Source organism: Micromys minutus (genome assembly GCF_963924665.1).
Source record: "Micromys minutus genome assembly, chromosome: 1".
NCBI classification, from domain to species: Eukaryota; Metazoa; Chordata; class Mammalia; order Rodentia; family Muridae; genus Micromys; species Micromys minutus.
Window position 1 is genome coordinate 45,999,330 of NC_137969.1, and position 20,556 is coordinate 46,019,885.

The 20,556-nt window shown below is 36.4% G+C and overlaps 1 protein-coding gene across 1 annotated transcript in view; it reads left to right on the forward strand.

Moving 5' to 3' along the window:
- Positions 1-19,637, forward strand: part of XPO1 (exportin 1) — a 34,824-nt gene extending 15,187 nt beyond the window's left edge. Inside the window, exons 5-25 of the mRNA XM_080920937.1 lie at positions 3,297-3,358; positions 3,892-3,936; positions 5,135-5,316; positions 5,480-5,528; positions 5,607-5,726; positions 7,375-7,503; positions 8,107-8,265; positions 9,831-10,028; positions 10,636-10,774; positions 10,915-11,096; positions 11,178-11,334; positions 11,426-11,589; positions 12,085-12,219; positions 13,050-13,233; positions 13,589-13,695; positions 15,553-15,747; positions 16,603-16,771; positions 17,550-17,684; positions 17,767-17,926; positions 18,151-18,247; positions 18,657-19,637. Coding sequence (XP_080777063.1) covers positions 3,297-3,358; positions 3,892-3,936; positions 5,135-5,316; positions 5,480-5,528; positions 5,607-5,726; positions 7,375-7,503; positions 8,107-8,265; positions 9,831-10,028; positions 10,636-10,774; positions 10,915-11,096; positions 11,178-11,334; positions 11,426-11,589; positions 12,085-12,219; positions 13,050-13,233; positions 13,589-13,695; positions 15,553-15,747; positions 16,603-16,771; positions 17,550-17,684; positions 17,767-17,926; positions 18,151-18,247; positions 18,657-18,803 — 2,915 coding nt within the window. The 3' untranslated portion in view covers positions 18,804-19,637. The remainder of the gene's footprint in view (positions 1-3,296; positions 3,359-3,891; positions 3,937-5,134; positions 5,317-5,479; positions 5,529-5,606; positions 5,727-7,374; positions 7,504-8,106; positions 8,266-9,830; positions 10,029-10,635; positions 10,775-10,914; positions 11,097-11,177; positions 11,335-11,425; positions 11,590-12,084; positions 12,220-13,049; positions 13,234-13,588; positions 13,696-15,552; positions 15,748-16,602; positions 16,772-17,549; positions 17,685-17,766; positions 17,927-18,150; positions 18,248-18,656) is intronic.
- Positions 19,638-20,556: the final 919 nt, after the last annotated feature.

A 20,556-nucleotide genomic window follows, 5' to 3' on the forward strand; every position in this document is an offset into this window, starting at 1 on the left:
TATGTGTATGTCTGCTTTCACATAATGTGTTGTGTGTGCTTTGGAGGCCAGAGATCCTTTGGTTGGATCCTCTAAAACTAGAATTACAGCGCCAGACAGCTTCGAACTGACTAGGTGCTAGAAACCAAACCTGGATTCTCAGAAGGAGCAGTAAATGCTTTTTCCCTTCCATTTTCTTTTTCCCAAGACTTATTTGAGGGAGAGTAGGCAGAGAGAGTCAGTCTGTCTGTTCATCCTTCTTCATCTGTGTCCCTCCATCTGTGGTGGACAGAAGGAGGTGGCAGATCTTTTTGGTGCTGGAATTACAAGTAATGACACTTAGCTGAGTAGTGGCACATACCTTTAATCCCAGCACTTCAGAGGCAGAAGCAGGTGGATCTCTGAGTTTGAAACCAGCATGTTCTACATAGTGAGTTTTAGGATGGCCAGGGCTCCAAACTGTCTCATAAAACAAACACACACACACACACACACAAAAAAAAAAAAAAAAAAAAAAAAAAAAAAAAAAAAAAACCTTGAAAGGGTGACTGGAGAGATTGGTAAGAGGTTAAGAGCATTTTCTGCTCTTCCAGGGGTCATGAGTTCAATTTCCAGCAACTACCTGGTGATTCATAACCATCTACAATGAGACTGGTGCCCTCTTCTGGTTTGTAGGCATAGCACTTTACACATAATAAATAAATCTTAAAAAACAAAGAAAACAAATAAGCAGTGAAACTTATGAAGTTTCCTAATGGGAATTGTGCACAGGTTCTCTGGAAGAACAATAAGTGTTCTAATTAGCCCTTGAATTATGAGGATGACTTTGTTTTTGGGGCCTCCAACTGAGAACTGGGAAGACCGATCTGAGCTACCACGGCTTAGTGAGTGCTGATCAAACCCAATAAATCAGTAGAAAATCATTCTATCACCTTGAACTATGACTTTAGCCATAGCCTTAAAGTTTGAGAACAAAATGTTTATTATAGGGATTAATTATTGTGCACATACTCTTGTGGATGTCAAATGCTAGCCAGATATTGTTTAACTTAATTGTTACAGATCTGGCATTCATAAAAATCAGGTTAGTAACTTCAGAGCCAGCCTATTTGGTTGTGATTAAGCTTAACTGATATTCCAGTGTTGAGGCAAGGGAAGAAGATGGCTATTTTTGTTAAATAACAAGTACCAGGTCTCATAGGTCTGACACTCTGGAAGCTCAGGTCTGTATGGAAGCCTGAGCAGCTTTTCTCTGTAGGCTTCTGACATGGCCTGGGCTCCAGTGTTATTCCACTTCTGGTATCTCCACCACATCCTTTGTTTGCTCTTCTTCTTTTGTAGACAGTGTTTCCTGGTGTTATCCTAGCTGTCCTAGAACTAACTCTGTAGACCAGGTGGCCTCAAACTCAGCCCACCTGTTTCTTTCAAGTGCTGGGACTAAATAAAGGTGTGTGCCACCAGGCCAGAACAGAACACATTCATGGGAGAGATTCTTGTAGCAGTTATTTCTGTGTACTGTATCCTTCACTGACCTGCAGGCAGTCATAGTACTTCTGTGTAAAGCTTACTTATTTCATTTCTGCCAGAAAGTTAAACATTTTAACTTCATTCATTCTTCCTGCAGTGATAAATTTTGTTTTTTGTTTTTTTTTTTTTTAAAAAGATCAACACTGGTATTGTTTTTACAACAGTTTTAGGTATTTATGGTGCCAAGATTTGAAAACAGTACGTTGGACTGCTGGTACAGTACTTCTTCACAGATCTACTCCTACAGACATGCCCCTCCTTTAGATTTTACTTAATTTTTCAAAAATTAAAATTATGTGTGTGGTTTATATATGCACAGGTCTAAGATGCATAGTGAATAAACTCAGTATATGTGGGGAGGTCAGAGGACGGTAGTTGGTTCACTCCTTCCAACTTGGGGTCTTGAGGAATGAACACCGGCCCTCATGCTTGGCCGCAAGAGCCTTTACTTAGTTTTTAAGAGGTTATGTTTACCTATGTGGCTGAGATTATCTGTCTTTGTCACCAGGTCTGCTGCTATTGGTCTTATTCCTAGGATTTCATCTCTGTAGAGCACAAGGATCTAACCATAAGAATTTTAAAAATTGGATTTAATTGACACTAAGAAAGCAATTTAGTAGGGATTAACCTAAGTATTAAGTATAATTTGATGGTCCTTTATAAGTCCACTTTAGTCCCTAAGTTTTTCATTTGAAAAATTTGTGATCCTTTGAACAAGATTTACCTAGAGTCTTAAACTGGTATGGATTTTCTTTGCAAAAAATAGGACAGTTGCAAAGGAAAAATTCTGAATTGGAGATTGCTTAGCAATTAAAAGCTCTTGCTGCTCTTCCAGACTTAAAGAAGCCTTAAACGTTCAGTTTGAAACACCCAAGTTACTTAGTTCTTGACACCTTTAACCATTCATCTTCTGCTCTGTGGACTTTCACACACAGGTGACATACAGTCACAAAGTTTAAAGTATGTAGCCCTATGGTGGTAGGCACATCTTTAATTTCAGCACTCAGGAGGCAGAGGCAGGCAGATCTCAGTTTAAGGACAGTCTAAAGAGCTAGTTTTAGGATAGCCAAAGCTACACAGAAAACATTGTCTGGAAAAAGGAAGAAAAAAAATAGGATAAAGATTAATGTAATTTAGGGATGTTTTCATGTTTCTGTAATTCCAGAACTTTAGAGGGAGGACCAAGAGATAAAGTGTGCTTGGTTCAGTGTTTTGAAATTGGCTTCAATATTTAGCCAGGCTGACCAGAGCTTCAGGCAACTGTCCAGCTTTATTCTTAAACCAGAGCAGATACATCTATTTAATCAAAAAGTGCATAGTAATTGGTATAGTTTTTTATAAATTGGCACAGTGGTACATGCCTATAATCCTACCAGATTTTTGTTCATGGCTAGCCTAGGGCAACATAGGTCCTGATTTCTCAAAGCTTATAATGTACAATCAAAAGCATGGAGAACACGTAACATTTTTTGAAGTGCTTACTCTAAAAACCTAGGGAGTTTTGTGTGCTAGGCCAATGCTTTACTATTGAATAATGAACTACATCCAAAGTTCTAATTGGCATTCTTTGTAGTTGCCAACACTGGTGAAGGAATTGGAGCTTGACTGCTCTCTACCAGGGCCTGAATATTTGTTCAAAGGGTAAAAGTGTGATTTATTATCTTTGTAAATTAAGAGTCACATTCTACTCTGGGGTAACTACACTAACTCCTTAGTGTTGGCGTTATAGGCATAAACTTCCTTCCTATCTGGTAAAGGTAATTTTTTTATGAATATGTATGTTTTTATAGGAATAAAAAAATACGTTGTTGGTCTCATTATCAAGACATCCTCTGACCCAACTTGTGTAGAGGTAAGCAAATGTTAATTTTTAAGTTTTAATTTAGTTTAGTGTTTGTGTTTGTACATGTGCAAGATTGCATATATCATGGATGTGGAGGACAGGAGACAACTTAAGTGAGTTCTCACCTCCTGGGAGTCTGGAGATTGAATTTATATATCTACACTGTAAGCCATCTCATGCCTCAGAGAATAATCTATTTATTGTTTTAATCATATGTATTTTGTATATGTTTTTGTAAATACTTGGGTGCTGTTTGAGGTTACAGGGCAATTTTTGGGAGTTGATTTCTTTTCCTTTTACCGTGTAGAATTAGAAAATTGAACTCAGATTGTCTATCAGACTTGATGGAAGCTGGCTTTACATGCTGAGCTAACTTCTTGGTTCCTAGGGAATGTATTCAAGAAAACAAAAATGTTAGTCTGATTTTGATAGTCCCAGGAGCATACATATTTCTGATAGACCTCTGATCATTTCCTATGCTTATGTTTATATTGAATTCTTCAGGCATTTATTTAATCTAACCCCTTTCTCCCACTGTCTAGAAAGAAAAGGTGTATATTGGGAAGTTGAATATGATTCTTGTTCAGGTAAGCACTTTATATTAATCATCTTCCTCAGAAAAAAAATTGATCCAAAACATTTGGATCCTATAGATTTAAAAAATTTTTTTTATTTTTAACTAAGTGTAGATGTGTGTGTCTGACAGTTGGTATGTGAATGCAGTGGAGGTTCCTACAAAGGTAGAAGAAAGGCATATGAAACCTCTAGACCCACAGTTAAAGTTGGTTATTATTGACATGGTTTTGGGAATTAAAGTAGGGTCTTTGGTTAACATTTGATATTATTGCTTTAATGTGAATTGGATTACATAGAGTTTCAAATTTTCTATATGACTGGATTCTTAGACATTGCCTGCTACTGTGCATTTATTTCTCTTTTATGTGTGGCTCTTTTAATTCTAGTTTATATATCCTTGTGTGGGTTGTGGCCTCCTAGTTAATCTCCATTTATTCATTCCTAACCATCCACATAGTCTAAGTTTAGAGTATTTACATTGGCCTCTTTTCTCTACTGACCTCCAACAGACCATCCATTTGTAGATTATTTGAGATATACTTGGCTATGATACTGTCCAGATTTGAAAAGTATACTACTTATCATTGGCATTTTAATAGATGACTCCATCTATAAATTGTCCTGTCTACTTCAAAGCTTATAAAATTTTCAGACCAGGCACTGAAGTGAAGTGGCACTGAATCATTTAAGAGCCTGAGTTCAGCACTGCATTAAATAATGTTGAATAGATTATATACAACAAAATGTCTGGAGCTGGATAGATGGCTCAGTGACTGTTCTTTCTGAGTTCAAATGCCAGGAACCACCATCTGTAATGAGATCTGATGCCCTCTTCTGGTGTGTCTGAAGATGTACTTACAAATAAATCTTGAAAGAAAGAAAATGTATGTTTTGGAATAGTAGTATGGATTGATCCCAGGGGCTGATTACTAGATGAACATTTTGCCTAGCCCCTAAACCTATCTTGTTAACCTGTCACACTTCATCATTTAATTAGGTCCCATACTTTGGGGTAGATTATACATATCTATCTAGCAATATCAATACTCATACATCAGAACCATATATATGTTAGGGTCTCTGAATGGGGTCTTTGTATTGAAAGCACTGTTATATCTATCTTGGCATAGTAACCATTAACACTCTGGTGTTGACAATGTTTTGTTTTTGACAAGTGAGGTGAAATTAACATTGCATTTTCAATTTTAGATACTTAAGCAAGAGTGGCCCAAGCATTGGCCAACTTTTATCAGTGACATTGTTGGAGCAAGTAGGACCAGTGAAAGCTTATGTCAAAATAATATGGTGATTCTTAAACTCTTGAGTGAAGAAGTGTTTGATTTCTCTAGTGGACAGATAACCCAAGTTAAAGCAAAGCATTTAAAGGACAGGCAAGTATTTGTTTTAAATTATCACATGCAATATGGAGCTCTAAGTGTAAAAGCTCTTAATGGAATATGAGCAGTGGTGATCATTACTAGAGGGAGAGGGCTAGGGGGTGCGGGCATGAGGAATGTCATCCCTTTCTAAATCATGTTGTTTGTTTTTCCTTAGCATGTGCAATGAGTTTTCACAAATATTTCAGCTTTGTCAGTTTGTGATGGTAAGTGGGTTAATCTTTATCTTTTTTAAAATATGAGATAGAGGAAAGTATATTTATAGTATCATGTTTTGGTTTCAGGAAAATTCCCAAAATGCTCCCCTTGTACATGCTACATTAGAAACACTGCTGAGGTTTCTGAACTGGATTCCACTTGGATACATCTTTGAGACCAAGTTAATCAGCACATTAATTTATAAGGTAAAGCCAGTACACTTCAGTTTTATCTCTGGATAGTCACTCTACCCACTATGTTTTTTTCTGAAATGAAGGAACTGGTTTCAAGGTCTTTGCTCATAACCGTTTAATATGTAGGCTTGTAGGCTTTTTGTTAGTTTGTATGTATGTGTGGGTTTGTTTGTGTGAAGATGTCATAGGGTAACTTGGTTGAGGTTTCATTTGTTCCAACATGGGGGTTATGGGAAATGAACATTAGGGGTCTTTTTTTTTTTTTTTTTTAAATAAAGCTGCTGAGGCCCCAAATGTAAGGATTTTTAGTTTGAGTGTGGTCTGAATTACACAGCTAGGTGTGTGGGTCCATGTCTGTTACCATACTTGTTCAAGGGTCAAGCAAGATGATTGCAGTTTAAGACCCATGTGGTCCACACCCAAGTTGAAAGCTTTAATCCCAGCATTTAATCAGGGTGAGTCCAGCTTAGCCTAGGACCTTAAGGACTACATAGTAACAGCATGTCACAGTAAAGACAAATAATAATAATAATGGAGAATGGAGGTTGTTCAGTGGGCAAAAGCTTTCCTGGCTTGTCCAAGATGTAGAGCCTTGGTGCTGTCAAAATCAAGAATGCTATTACTGGTTTAGTTATTAAGTTGCTTTCTTTTGTTTGAGTCACAGTGAAGTAAAGCACTTGTATATTTCTGTAAGGTGGGAGAAATTTATTTAATTGCTTTTCCCCAGGATCAGACTAAGATGAGGCTTAGTTGCAAATGCTCCAACACTGTGGTCATTAAAATCTATTTTACCTGTTGATTTACAGTAATATGCACCTCCTATTATTCTCAAAACACACAAAAAAGACAATTAAAACACATGAGCTTTGTAGATCAGCTATCTTTTAACAGTTGCCAAGTTAACCACCAAGGATATATGACTACAAAGTATGTACTGCATATTGGTCTCAAGCTAATGTCTATTTTCAGTGTTTACTTCAGTGATACATTTATACTTTGGTTATTTTATTTTATAATGAACCCTATTTCCAAATTTTTTGGTTACTTACATTTTAAAGACAGGTTCTCAACTCAACTCCACATACATAGTAGTAATAATCTTGGCAAAGTTACCAACAGATGCCTTCCACCCCATCCTACTCAATGGAGCTGTAGCTTACTTTTGGCTTAGCATGCATAGAGCATTAGTTTTGATCTTCAGTATCCCTCTAGTGAACATCTGTGAATCAAAACCAAAACATTCGTTAGAAATTTAAGGTTGTCTTCAGCTTCAGAGCAATTTTGAGCTCCATCTGGATCTTTGATATAAAAGAAAAACACATGCGTATTTTGAATATATTGTGTTTCATATATATTCATATATATAGGCTATATTCTTACATTTTACTTTGTGGGAATGGGATTTGATTGCGTGCACATATATATATGTACTACATGAGTGTTTTCTGCTTTTGATGTCAGATTGCACAGAGGTCAGAAGAGTGTTTAAATCCCCTGGGACTTGCTACTTTTGAGCTGCTGGGTGTTGGGAGTAGAATCTGGGTCTTCAGCAAAAGTGCCAAATGCTTTTAACCACAATCAACTGTCTAACCCACTCTTTTTTCTAATTCATAAATAAAATGTTTGTGTTTAACTTTGAATTTTTCTTTTAATAAAATAGTTCCTGAATGTTCCAATGTTTCGAAATGTGTCTCTAAAGTGCCTCACTGAGATTGCTGGTGTGAGTGTAAGCCAATATGAGGAACAGTTTGAAACTCTGTTTACGCTTACAATGATGCAGCTAAAACAGGTAGATGCCACTGTCTTGAAATTGTTTGAATTGTTTTATTGACTTAGAAATAAATGACTAGATTCATAACCAGTAACACTGCCAAATAAACAATTTAAAAAGTTAGGTTTTGGTTAAACTATAAGAACAGTTACTATGGATCAGCCATGGTATGGTTGGATGATTGTTACATGCAATCATTGTGTTTATTTTTAATGACTATATTTCATTAATAGAAATACGAATGTTAAAGATTTCATGATATAGTTCTAGAAGTTTGAAGTTGAATATGGTAAAGACTAATAACAGTGGGAAGCTGAGACTGTCATAGGCCCAACCCTCCCTCAGATCTGCTACAGCTGTAAAAAAATTGTTTTAAGCCCCAATTTGATTCATCTGAATGCATTGTTATAGTCCCCATACCAGCTCACCCTCGTACTCTTGAGAAAAAGTCTGATTGAAAAACTATAAAATCAGTCTGGATTGACCAGAAACAAATCCAAGGTAGTCCTTTTTATGTTAGTATTAGCAAATGCAAATGGGTGTTGTCATTTTAGAGGTCATACTTTTTTTTTCTTTGATGGATTCATAATATGTAGATTGATAATGTTTTTCAACTTGCAGATGCTTCCTTTAAACACCAATATACGACTTGCATACTCGAACGGGAAAGATGATGAACAGAACTTTATTCAAAATCTCAGTCTATTTCTTTGCACCTTTCTAAAGGAGCATGGTCAACTTCTAGAAAAAAGACTGAATCTCAGGGAAGCACTTATGGAGGTAGGTCTGGTTTATCATCTAACAACGATGCTCTTGAATATGAGCCCTGTTGCATGGATTTGGAGACAGGGTATGTACTCCTGACTGGCTGTCCTTGAACTCAACTGTATAGAGCATGGTGACCTCAAACTCACAGATGTACCTGCCTTTACATCCCAAATGCTGGGATTTTATGAATGTACTGGGCTCTATTTTTTTTTTTTTAAGATTTATTTAATAAATACAAGTACACTAGCTGTTTTCAGACACCAGAAGAGGGAATCGGATCCTATTACAGATGGTTGTGAGTCACCATGGAATTGAACTCAGGACCTCTGGAAGAGTAGTATTAGCCATTGAACCACCTTTTTCTTTTCTTTTTTCTTTTCTTTTCTTTTTTTTTTATTTTTGGAGGCAGGTTCTCATACTCAGTTTGTTTGGAACTCAGTAGGGCAGACTAGTGTTGATCTAGTAGGAAATTGCTTCTTGAGGTACATAAATCTTGTTTTAAAACTGCTTAAATGCTGGCCGAATAATTTTAAATGATTATTGTTGGCTCTGTTTTTATGCTTAGCATCACTACCACATCTGACGTCTCTATTTGTCTTGGAATCTAAATAGTTTTGCAAATTAAAAGTATAAAAATTGCCAAGTGTAGTAGTGTAAATTGAATCCCAGCCCTGGGAAAGCAGAGACCAGTTGATCTCTGAGTTTGAGGTTAACATGGTATAAAAAGTAAATTCTAGAATACCTGGGGCAAACAGGAAAACCCTGTCTCAAAGAGCAAAAAGCATAAAAACCATAGTGCTTGTTTAGCATATTCTAAGTGCAGCTTAATTAACACTAAATTTCAACAGCAAATTGTGTGCCAATGAAATTATTACGATTGTATCATGTCATAGGCCCAGATTCATTGCTATATGTTTATGAATTTCTCACTTTGTATACATCATAATGTATGATACTGTGTTCTTCATGGTTATATATTTCATTGTGTTACTATACAAATTTTGTGTTACTGAGCTCTTATGACATTTTATTTTGTTGAGACCATGTCCTTTTAGCTCTGGATTGCACAGGGTTCATTTATAACAAGCCATCCTCAAGGCTGTGTGGTTCTTTTCTGCATTACCATCACTTTCCACCATAGGGCGACTTTATGACTAACCTCAAACTGATGGTGGCAGTTCCTGCTTTCCAATGAGGTAGCACCAGAGCTGTGGGGCTTACTGTCCAGTTTCAAAGATGTTTAAAGAGACTGGGTTGTTATGTACTCTGGAAAGATTAGAGGATATGTCAGAAAATACGTTAATGCTCGTTTTCAGTCTCGGAATGAAATTCCGTATGTATTTTAAATAGTTTTGGTTTTGCTTTTTGAGAAAAGGCTTTCTCTGTAGCCATGGCTTTGAGCTCACTCTATAAACCATACTGAAATATCAACCTGACTCTCTGTTTGCCAAGCACTGGGAAAAGGCTTTTGTGTTTCCACACTGCCCAGATTCAGAATATTAGTTTTTAATCCTTATTAAGTGGGGAGAATTAACTTGCAAAGTTGATAATATAATTTTCTTGGTCTTAATATGTAGGCTCTTCATTATATGTTGTTGGTGTCAGAAGTGGAAGAAACTGAAATTTTTAAAATCTGTCTTGAGTACTGGAATCATTTGGCAGCTGAGCTCTACAGAGAGAGTCCATTTTCTACATCTGCTTCTCCGTTATTATCTGGAAGTCAGCACTTTGATATTCCTCCTAGGAGACAGCTGTACTTAACGGTGTTATCAAAGGTAATGATGAGTTGGTTTGTTCTTTTTTACTATAGTTTTGATGGCTAGAGTGTTGGAAGGAGAAATTAGGGAGAGGTTTTCCAGATTTTTAGTTTTTAGAAGTATAGTTCTTAAGCTAACAGCCGTATATCTGGATATACAAAAGTTCGTTGGTTGTCCCCAATCTAGTCATTCAGTAGGATACATGAAATCTGTAAGCCAGAGGTTAACTATTCACAGTATTAAAAATACAGATCTAGGAGGACGATGGTGGCCTTTTATGGAGGTAGATTAGTCAAGGTTGATCATAACTTCTTGGTCTTGACGATGGATTCATGTCTCAAGTTTTGGTAAATACAAGTATGTATGACTATGCCTCATTTGAAAGTTAAGCTTGGTAGGCAATCCTATCTTCTAAATAGGGAGGGGGTCCACTCAGTTTTAGCAGTTCAGAGGTTGTAGGAATGTGCCACAATGCATATCTAAATCCTCTTGTCTAAATTAGTTTGATTTTTTTTTTTTATGGTATCTTAATTAGTATATGCTTTAAAGTACATTCCTATTACCCGATATTTGTTGTGGCAACTAAATGTCTTAACAGTTTTCTTATTGGCTTATTGATCAATAGGTCCGTTTATTGATGGTTAGTCGCATGGCTAAACCAGAGGAGGTACTGGTTGTAGAGAATGATCAAGGAGAAGTTGTAAGAGAGTTCATGAAGGATACTGATTCCATAAATTTGTATAAAAATATGAGAGAAACATTAGGTAAGTAAATAAATCACAATATTTGTAACTTTACACACTATTTGTAAAAATACTGTTTGGTCAAAGTTCTACATGTTAAACCTTAGCAGAATAAATTTATTTTGCTTTCACCATGAAACATCTAGATTTTTGTTTTGCAGTTTATCTTACTCATCTGGATTATGTAGATACGGAAATAATAATGACTAAGAAACTTCAAAATCAAGTGAATGGTACAGAATGGTCATGGAAAAATTTGAATACGTTGTGTTGGGCGATAGGTTCCATCAGTGGTGCAATGCACGAGGAGGACGAGAAGCGGTTTCTTGTTACTGTTATCAAGGTATGCTGCCAGTGGAATGAGGCAGAACCAGTAAAATGTATTTTGTAACTTTATGTGACCAAAGCTTATTTTATTTTATAGGATCTTTTAGGATTATGTGAGCAGAAAAGAGGAAAAGATAATAAAGCTATAATCGCATCGAATATCATGTACATAGTAGGTCAATACCCAAGATTTTTGAGAGCACATTGGAAATTTTTGAAGACAGTAGTAAACAAGCTATTTGAATTCATGCACGGTAAATCTTGCCTAATAAACTCACTGTATTTAATTTTACTTTCTATTTGTTATGTTGAACAAAAAATAAATAAATGTTTTTATCTTCTTAGAAACCCATGATGGAGTCCAGGACATGGCTTGTGACACATTTATTAAAATAGCTCAAAAATGCCGTAGGCATTTTGTTCAGGTTCAAGTTGGAGAAGTAATGCCATTTATTGATGAGATTTTAAACAACATAAATACTATAATTTGTGATCTTCAGCCTCAGCAGGTATATAAGTTACTGTTCTTATTAATGTATATGAGTTTTTGCTTGTGCATGTTTGCATGCATGCATCTGTACTGCCTGTGACCCTGGTGTTTGAAGAAGCTGGAAAGAAGACATCAGATACCATGGAGCTAGAGTTAGACATTGACCACAGAGTGGGTGATTGTGCTTAAACCTAAGTTCCTGGAAGTGTAGCCAGTCTCATAACTATTAAGTCCCCTTGGGGGATGGAGAGCAGCTCAGCAGGTTAGAGTGGGTTCCTGTCACCCACACTTAATGCTAATTACTCATGTGACTCCACTGTCACCTTATGGTTTCTTCAGGCATCAACACTTAGCCCCCCATTCCCACATCCACATACCTATACACAAACAGGTTAAAAATTGGAAAAATAAGTATCAATCTATACAATAAGTATACTTGTAATTTGGTTACATGTACTTTTCGATATTTGAGTGCATGAGAGTATGAAAATTAAATGTTTGCATTTAAAAACAGGTTCATACATTTTATGAAGCTGTGGGGTACATGATTGGAGCACAGACAGACCAGACAGTTCAAGAGCATTTGATAGAAAAATACATGCTACTCCCTAATCAAGTATGGGACAGTATAATTCAGCAGGCAACCAAAGTAAGTTTTTATTTTCTTATGTTTTGGATGGTTTTGTTGTAGTTGTTCTCTGTATGTTTGTATGCTTCAAAGTCAGTTTTTATGTGTTCATGTATATGAGGGTGTCTTTTGCACACATAGAACCAGAGGATAGATTTGGGTGTTTGGCCTTACTTTGAACATTTTTGAAATGGTGTCATCATTGAGTGTTTAGCCTGTGATTTACTGGAAAGTCCCTGGGAGAACATTATGCTAAGCCCTTCTTAAGCTCAACCCGGCATCAACCCTCAGATTTATGTGGCGAGCCCTTAACCCACTCTGTTTTCCCTACTATTGTAAGTGCTTTAATGTGAGTTTAAACAATTGAAACATTACCGAAATCAGGTGGGGTTGTGCATAAGTATGATTGTAGAGATAGAGGTAGGAGAAGTTTAAAGTCATTTTGGCAACATAGCAAGTTGGAGGTCAGATGTGACCTAGAAGACTGTCTCAAAATAAGAGGAAGAAAAAAAATTTTTTTTACATAATATAGTTTCTTGTGGGCTAAGATATTTGAGACAGTTTACAGTGGGGTCTAGGTGGCTTGGAGAGATGTGCGAAGATGGCTGATTTAAGAATATCCTTCTGTTTTGGTCCCAGATAGATGAGACTATTTCACTCCATGTTTTTAGATTGTTGAACTTATGGTGTGGTTCCATGATAGGGATTAAGCTTAGGGCCTCATGTTTGTAAAACATCCTAGCACTGAGCTATAACCCAGCTTTATATATATATATGTAAATAACTTTTAGGATTATAAGTGAGATTAAGTTTTCAATAAATGAGATTGTGTTTCATTGGGATAATTTCAGAATGTGGATATCCTGAAAGATCCTGAAACAGTCAAGCAGCTGGGTAGCATATTAAAAACAAATGTGAGAGCCTGCAAAGCTGTTGGTCATCCCTTTGTAATTCAGCTTGGGAGGATTTATTTAGATATGCTTAATGTATATAAGTGCCTCAGTGAAAACATTTCTGCAGCTATTCAAGCTAATGGTAAGTGATCCTGGCTTCTTGGGGAAGGTAGAATGTGGGAAAGGTTCTTCTGCTTTCACTCTTTATATATACTCTTTCCTCTTCTCACTCAAGCGACCCTGTTGTCTGGGGTCAGTAGGTATGGGACCCTTCCCCATTAAGATTACTCTTGCCTACAAGTATAGTTTATTGACAGAGTAACTGCTTTGCAGTATGTCCAAAGCTTTGTGTTTGATCTTTGCTATTTGGAGGTTCATTAATTTTCCAGCCTTTCCTTCCCATAAATTCTTTTGGAGGGCTAGCTTTTTAAAGGGTCAGGGTAAGTAGCTGTAACATTGCATACTATCAAGTTAGCTTATATTTGATTGTTCTTTAGGTGAAATGGTTACAAAGCAACCATTGATTAGAAGTATGCGGACAGTAAAAAGGGAAACTTTAAAATTAATATCTGGTTGGGTGAGTCGTTCCAATGATCCTCAGATGGTAAGATTTTTGTTTTTTCTATTACTTATTCTCAAATATGCCATGTCTACATGTATTTGTTAAGTAAAAGATAGATGTCGGTGTTTATGGTTATTTTGTACCAGTATTTGGGGGAGTCCTTTGATAATAAAAGAGTAGCAATTTAGCTTCTTGAAGAAATGTCCTTTTGCTACAGAAGGCAATAATAGATAATAATTGGTTATTATTTGAGCTTAAATATGTCCAAAGGTAGATTGCAGGGTTGGTAAGATAAAAACTTATAGAATTCGTGTTTTATGTATAGGTCACAAGGAAATCCAGGACATATGGTTCATGAACTCCTATGGTTGCTTTGAGATAGGAAAATAAAAGGTTGTAAATTAAGGCTTTTGAATCATTAATCTTGAGCTTTGATGACAGTCAAAGTAAAAAGTCATCACTGAAGATATAGAGAACACTGTAGCAGATTCTTATGCTTAATCCACGGTGCCAAAAGTTGGGTGGGGGATTCCAGCCTATTCACTATTACTATATCATATAGCTATAGTGTTTGTGAGCCAGGGAAATGGAAACTGGAGCAGCCTGCTCAGCAATTTTCTGCAAAATCTCAGTGGATTCCAGCACTGGGACACAGCTTCCACAACCTCTCTGGTTTCCATGCCACACTGTCATTCAAAGATTTTTGTGTAATAATTGTGTATCATTTGCTTATTTGTTTGTAAGAAAAGCCTGACAATTAGTTTGAACATTTATATCTTGGAGGAGTAAAGTATTTTTTGTCTCAAGTTGTCTGGTATAGGTAAAAAAAAATCTGCATAATGCTGTGAATTCTACCTTGTGTTGTCACCATAGAAACCATCTTTAAATTTAAGATTGTTATTTTGCCACTTGTCATGCACACAATAGTAGGATTTGACAAAGGAAGCAGAGGCAGGAGAATCACCAATCAGGGATTAGACTGAATTACACATTTAGAATGTTGGTAGAACACACTTGTGTATTTTTTTTTACTGTTTGTCTCTTGGTGTGTGTGTGTGTGTTTTTTAATCCATTCATAATTTTTGCTGAAAATGGCAAAGTCTGAAACAACGGTTTAAGAAAATGCAGTATGAGCTAGGTAAATGGTAGTGATGGTCGCAGTTCTCATGCATGTTCCTGCAACGATAGGAGAACACAGGCAGAGCTGCTGTGGTTCAGGTTTGAGGACTTTGGCAGGAAGTTCTAGGCCTTGTACATATACTCTTACTGGGGATTGACTGATCTAACTCTGATAAAAAAAACTTATGGAATAGCTTAACTTACAAATAAAGTAGTTAATAGTCTTCACTTACCCTTAGGTGACAGCATCTCATATTGTCTGAAATTTACTATGGCAATCCAGCTACTTTTTTTTTTTGTAAAGGGATTTTAAAGACTTGTGTACGTGTAGAAGTAGTCAGATACTCTAGATGTATAAGTTATCGACGGTGTGGGTGCAAGAACCATTCACTGTATCTGGCTTTGGCTGGTTATGTGGGTTCCTCCTCCTGCATTAGCTTCTTCAAAGCAGTGGCCACAGAATAGCCTTCTTGGGTTTTATTCACCCTATAGAGCATACCAAGATCTTGTAGTATTTTGGATTTAGCCAATTTAGGACTCTTTGCTAAGTGTTTGGCACACACCTGTCATCATAGCCCCATGGAACTGTGGCAGGATGAATGAGTTTGAACTACATTATGAGACATACTGATTAATAAATTTAAATTATCCTGTATCCATGACCATTGTTAATGTTGACTTTACTGATGCCCATTCTATTTCATCAGATAATCTGAATTGCCTCAGAGACTGGAATGACCTACAATTGCTTATAATAGTAAGGATTCTTTTGCCCAACAGGTTGCTGAAAACTTTGTTCCTCCTTTGTTGGATGCAGTTCTTATTGATTACCAGAGAAATGTTCCAGCTGCTAGAGAACCAGAAGTGCTTAGTACTATGGCCATTATTGTCAACAAACTAGGTGGACATATAACAGCTGAAATACCTCAAATATTTGATGCAGTTTTTGAGTGCACATTGAACATGATAAATAAGGTAGGTGATCTGACATTTTATTGTATAATTGAAGATTTTATAGTATGTTCTTTTTGTAAGTAGCAGTATTTAGAGTTTCAAAGTCCTATAATTAAGTATTATCTTTGTAGTAGTTGTCATCTTAGTAACAAATCTTGATCAAAAAAAAAAGGTGGGGAGTAATGTACTGCAAGCTAGAATTTGTACTTTAAAGCTTTAATTACCGAGTTTTGCAAATAATCAAACTAGAAAACCCAGTTAGATTGTTGGCCTACATAAAACATACACATATAACAGCTTGTTAAACATTTGGCCAGCATGGTCTACAAAAGAAAGGTGTGAGGTTTAATTCTGGGCTGAAGGTATAGTATCCCTTTTAAAACATAGGGGTTACCAGACATTATATTGGTTTTATAGGTTTAAAGATATAGCAGGATAAAATTGGGTAGTAATATGTTTTTAGAAGTTATTCCTGGGTGTAGAGCTGGCTCAGTGGTTAAGAGCACTGACTGCTCTTCCACAGGTCCTCTCAGTCAATTCCTTCAACTACATGGTGGCTCACAGCCATCTACAATGGTATCTGATACCCTCTGGTGTGGCACAAATTTGGGACAATAGCATCTTGATGTAAAGCACATGGACTGGCCTCAGATTTGATGCATCTTTTTTCACCAGGCTTCCTAAGTAGACATTTCACCAAAAACTTGGCTGTGTTTGCTAGTTTGTGATTTCTACAGAGTATGGTACTTACATCTACCCGAACAAATCCTATAATTTGGGCTTTTTATTGCGGGCAACTCTGAAGGTGAATGCAGTAAGCAAGAACTATTTCCTCTTTTAACAAGGCATTGAATGAAATGTTCTTTCTTATATTAGGATTTTGAAGAGTATCCAGAACACAGAACGAACTTTTTCTTATTGCTTCAAGCTGTCAATTCTCACTGTTTCCCAGCATTCCTAGCCATTCCACCTGCACAGTTCAAGCTTGTTTTGGATTCTATTATTTGGGCTTTTAAACATACTATGAGGAATGTTGCAGATACAGGTAAAAACCTTCAAGTCATTTGACTGATAGACCAGAATTGCATACTATGTTTCTGCAATGCTTAATTTTTGAGTGAGTGGTAATCAATTTTCAGTCCAAGTTTCTAAAATATCGAATCAATTGAATGAAAATTATTTTAATTATTTAAATGCATGAGTTGCTTCCAGCTTAAAGCCCATTTAATTTACAGGGCAACACCCTTTCTGAGTAAATAAAACAAGGCATGTCTCATATCTGACTATACAATTTGATGCATGTGGCATCATTTGGAGTTTGTGAGCTCTGGTGATAATTTAAAATTAATACACAGAAGGAAAAAAATGGGAGTGGGGTGAGCTCAGCTGGGCAAGGTGGCATATACTTTTAATATCAGCACTGGAGGGAAAGAGTTTGAGGCCCTTCTGGTCTTAATAATAACCAAGTTCTGGACTAACAGATCTATGAAAAAAAGAGAAGAATAAAGAAGAAAAGAAAACCAGGTTAATTTGGAACCTGTGGTGGGCTAAGAAAGTCTATACTAGTATTACCTATATCATGAGGCACCCCATATTAAGTATATATATAGAAGTATAATCCTCCATGAAGAAAAATGGACTTTAACCAGCTTTCAGTTACTGTAATTTACAATATAATTTTGTGGGGCTGGAGTGGTACCCAGAAATAAGAATTAGGATCAGATAGAGTTCCTTTCTTAGTAGCTCACAAATAAAACCACACTAGTAAGACCACCCCATTTTTATGTAAAATAGTTTGTAATGATATTTTTTGTTAACTCTAGGGTTACAGATACTTTTTACACTTTTACAAAATGTTGCGCAAGAGGAAGCTGCAGCACAGAGTTTTTATCAAACTTATTTTTGTGACATTCTTCAGCATATCTTTTCTGTTGTGACAGACACCTCACATACTGCGGGTAAGATCTGAAAATCACTAAATGACTAAGTGTTTTGGTTGTTAGATTTCATCTTTGGATTAAAAATTCTTCTTTTCAACAGGTCTAACAATGCATGCATCAATTCTTGCATATATGTTTAATCTGGTTGAAGAAGGAAAAATAAGTACACCGCTAAATCCTGGAAATCCAGTTAACAACCAAATGTTTATTCAAGACTATGTGGCTAATCTCCTTAAGTCTGCATTCCCTCATCTACAAGAGTAAATTATTGTATTACTATTGTATGGGTGGGTATGTGCATGTGAGTTTAGGTTGAGGACCATAGGCAGTTGCGGTAGCCAATTGATATGGGTTCTGGGGTTTGAATTTGGATTCTTGGGAAGAGAGTCTGAACTTCTACCTAATAAGGCATCTTTTCATTATATTTAAGAATGGCACTTAGATGTTTAATTTGTAAAGATATAATTTTTGTTTTCATTTGCAGTGCTCAAGTAAAGCTCTTTGTAACAGGACTTTTCAGCTTAAATCAGGATATTCCTGCTTTCAAAGAACATCTACGGGATTTCTTAGTTCAAATAAAGGTACATATTTAAGATTTTTTGTTCTGACTTTTTGAGACAGTGTTTCTGGCTGACTCAAACTTTGTATGTGTTCATGCATCTGCACTTGGGTATAGTGGAGGTCATTGGGGATGCTGCAAGTGCTTTTGTGAGCAGGACTCTTACGACTCTAAGGCCAAGGGCTTTATGGTTTGTGCCCAAACACTATCCCTCTGCTAAACTATTTAAAGCAGTTTATGGGATAACAGCATTAAGACTCTCAACCCAAGATTTTGTTTTTAATTTTGCTTATAATTCTAATACATTGAAAATGAAACTGACAGATTGATATTTCTATTGCAAGTGGTAAAATACCAAATGTCCTTTCTCTAGCCCCAGAGGCAGTTTGATATTTTACTGTATTTGACATTTACATTGTCTCTGTCCTTAGGAGTTTGCAGGTGAAGATACATCTGATCTATTTTTGGAAGAAAGAGAAACAGCTCTTCGACAGGCTCAGGAGGAGAAACATAAACTTCAAATGTCTGTACCTGGGATTCTTAATCCACATGAAATTCCAGAAGAAATGTGTGATTAAAATCTGAAGTCATGCTAGGCTTTTTTCTCTCTGCAACATTTGTTCATAGAAGAAAACAGCAGATGGATTATTTGTCGACCAAAATGATGCCAATTTGTAAATTAAAATGTCACCTAGTGGCCCTTTTTCTTATGTGTTTTTTGTATAAGAAATTTTCTGTGAAATATCCTTTCATTGTTTAAGCTTTTGTTTTGGTCATCTTTATTCAGTTTGCATGAAGTTGAAAATTAAGGCATTTTTAAACTTTTACTTCATGCCCATTTTGAGGCAATGCTGGGGGGAGGCAGCAAATCTGATTTGAAAATATACTTGTAAATTCTAATACAAAATTAATCATAAAATTTTTTCATGTAGACAATGCGAATTTTAATTAGGGAGCATTTTTTTTTTCTAGTCTGTATCTCAGTCTGGAAGAAAAGTTATGAGTAAAAGCAATTGCATTAAGGGGGTTATAGAGCTGCATTGTCTGGAGTTGACACCTCCTGAGCTGAATTGTCTGTCTCTAGACTACATGTATTAAAGTCTGTGTGTCAAGTTTGCAGCAAGATCATGTGCATATCATCCCATTGTAAAGCCACTTCGAAAATATGGGAACAGTTAGTTATTTTTACAGTTTTTTTGTTTGTGTGTGTGCGCTGTCGCTTGTCGACAACAGCTTTTTGTTTTCCTCAATGAGGAGTGTTGCTCATTTGTGAGCCTTCATTAACTCAAAGTGAAATGGTTAAAATATTTATCCTGTTAGAATAGGCTGCATCTTTTTAACAACTCATTAAAAAAAACAACAACAACAAAAAAACTCTGGCTTTTGACATGACTTATACTAATTTACATTGTTTACCAAGCTGTAGTGCTTTAAGAACACTACTTAAAAGACAAAATAAACTTGGTTTACATTTATTTTCCCTTCACTGAGTTTAAATTATTCCTACATTAATGAAGATGATTTTAAGGATTGTAATACTAAGTTTGGTTCTTGTCTTACAAATAGGATTCCTAGCTGGGAGTGGTTGGTGGCTCGTGCTTTTAACCCAAGCACTAGGGAATCGGGGACTGGTGGATCTCTGAGTTGGAGATTACCCTTGTCTACATAGAGAATTCCAATATAGCTAGGGCTATATTTGTTTCTCCAAAACAAAACAAGGTTTCTAAGGTTAATTTTGGAGCTTTATGCTAAACTCTTATTCCCATCAGAGGCAGGAGTCTTTAGACCAGCCAGGGCTATGTAGGGAGACCTTGTCTTAAAAAAAACTAAGCAAAGAACAATAGCAGTTCTCATTAGTGACTGCATGTAGATTAGCTTTTGAAGGGGAGTATGGGCATAGTGGCCCACACTTTAATCCTTGCACCCAGGTGTCTGAGGCTGTACCTTGGTCACTTAAATCCCTATAAAATAAGATGGGAGACACTTGGAGTTTGGGTGTATTTAGCCAAACAATGGCCCTAGGAGGAAAATGTCAATAATGGTATGTGTAACTAGTTAATGAGTTGTCTAGTCTGTGCTTGATAGTTTTGGGCTAATATGACCAGGGTGATAATCTCCTGGGGGGGGGTATTCCACTTGCTCTCAGAATATCAGATATTTAAGGATTCTACCACTTCCCACAAAGATCGGGTAGATCAGGGATGTAGCTCAATAGTTAGGCAAGAAAGGCCCTGAATTCCCTTGGAAAAGAAGGCTTAGAACTATGCTTGAGGTGCCCATGCTTATTTTGTGTGCATGAACCACTGCAAATTCCCCCGAAATTTGGCAGTG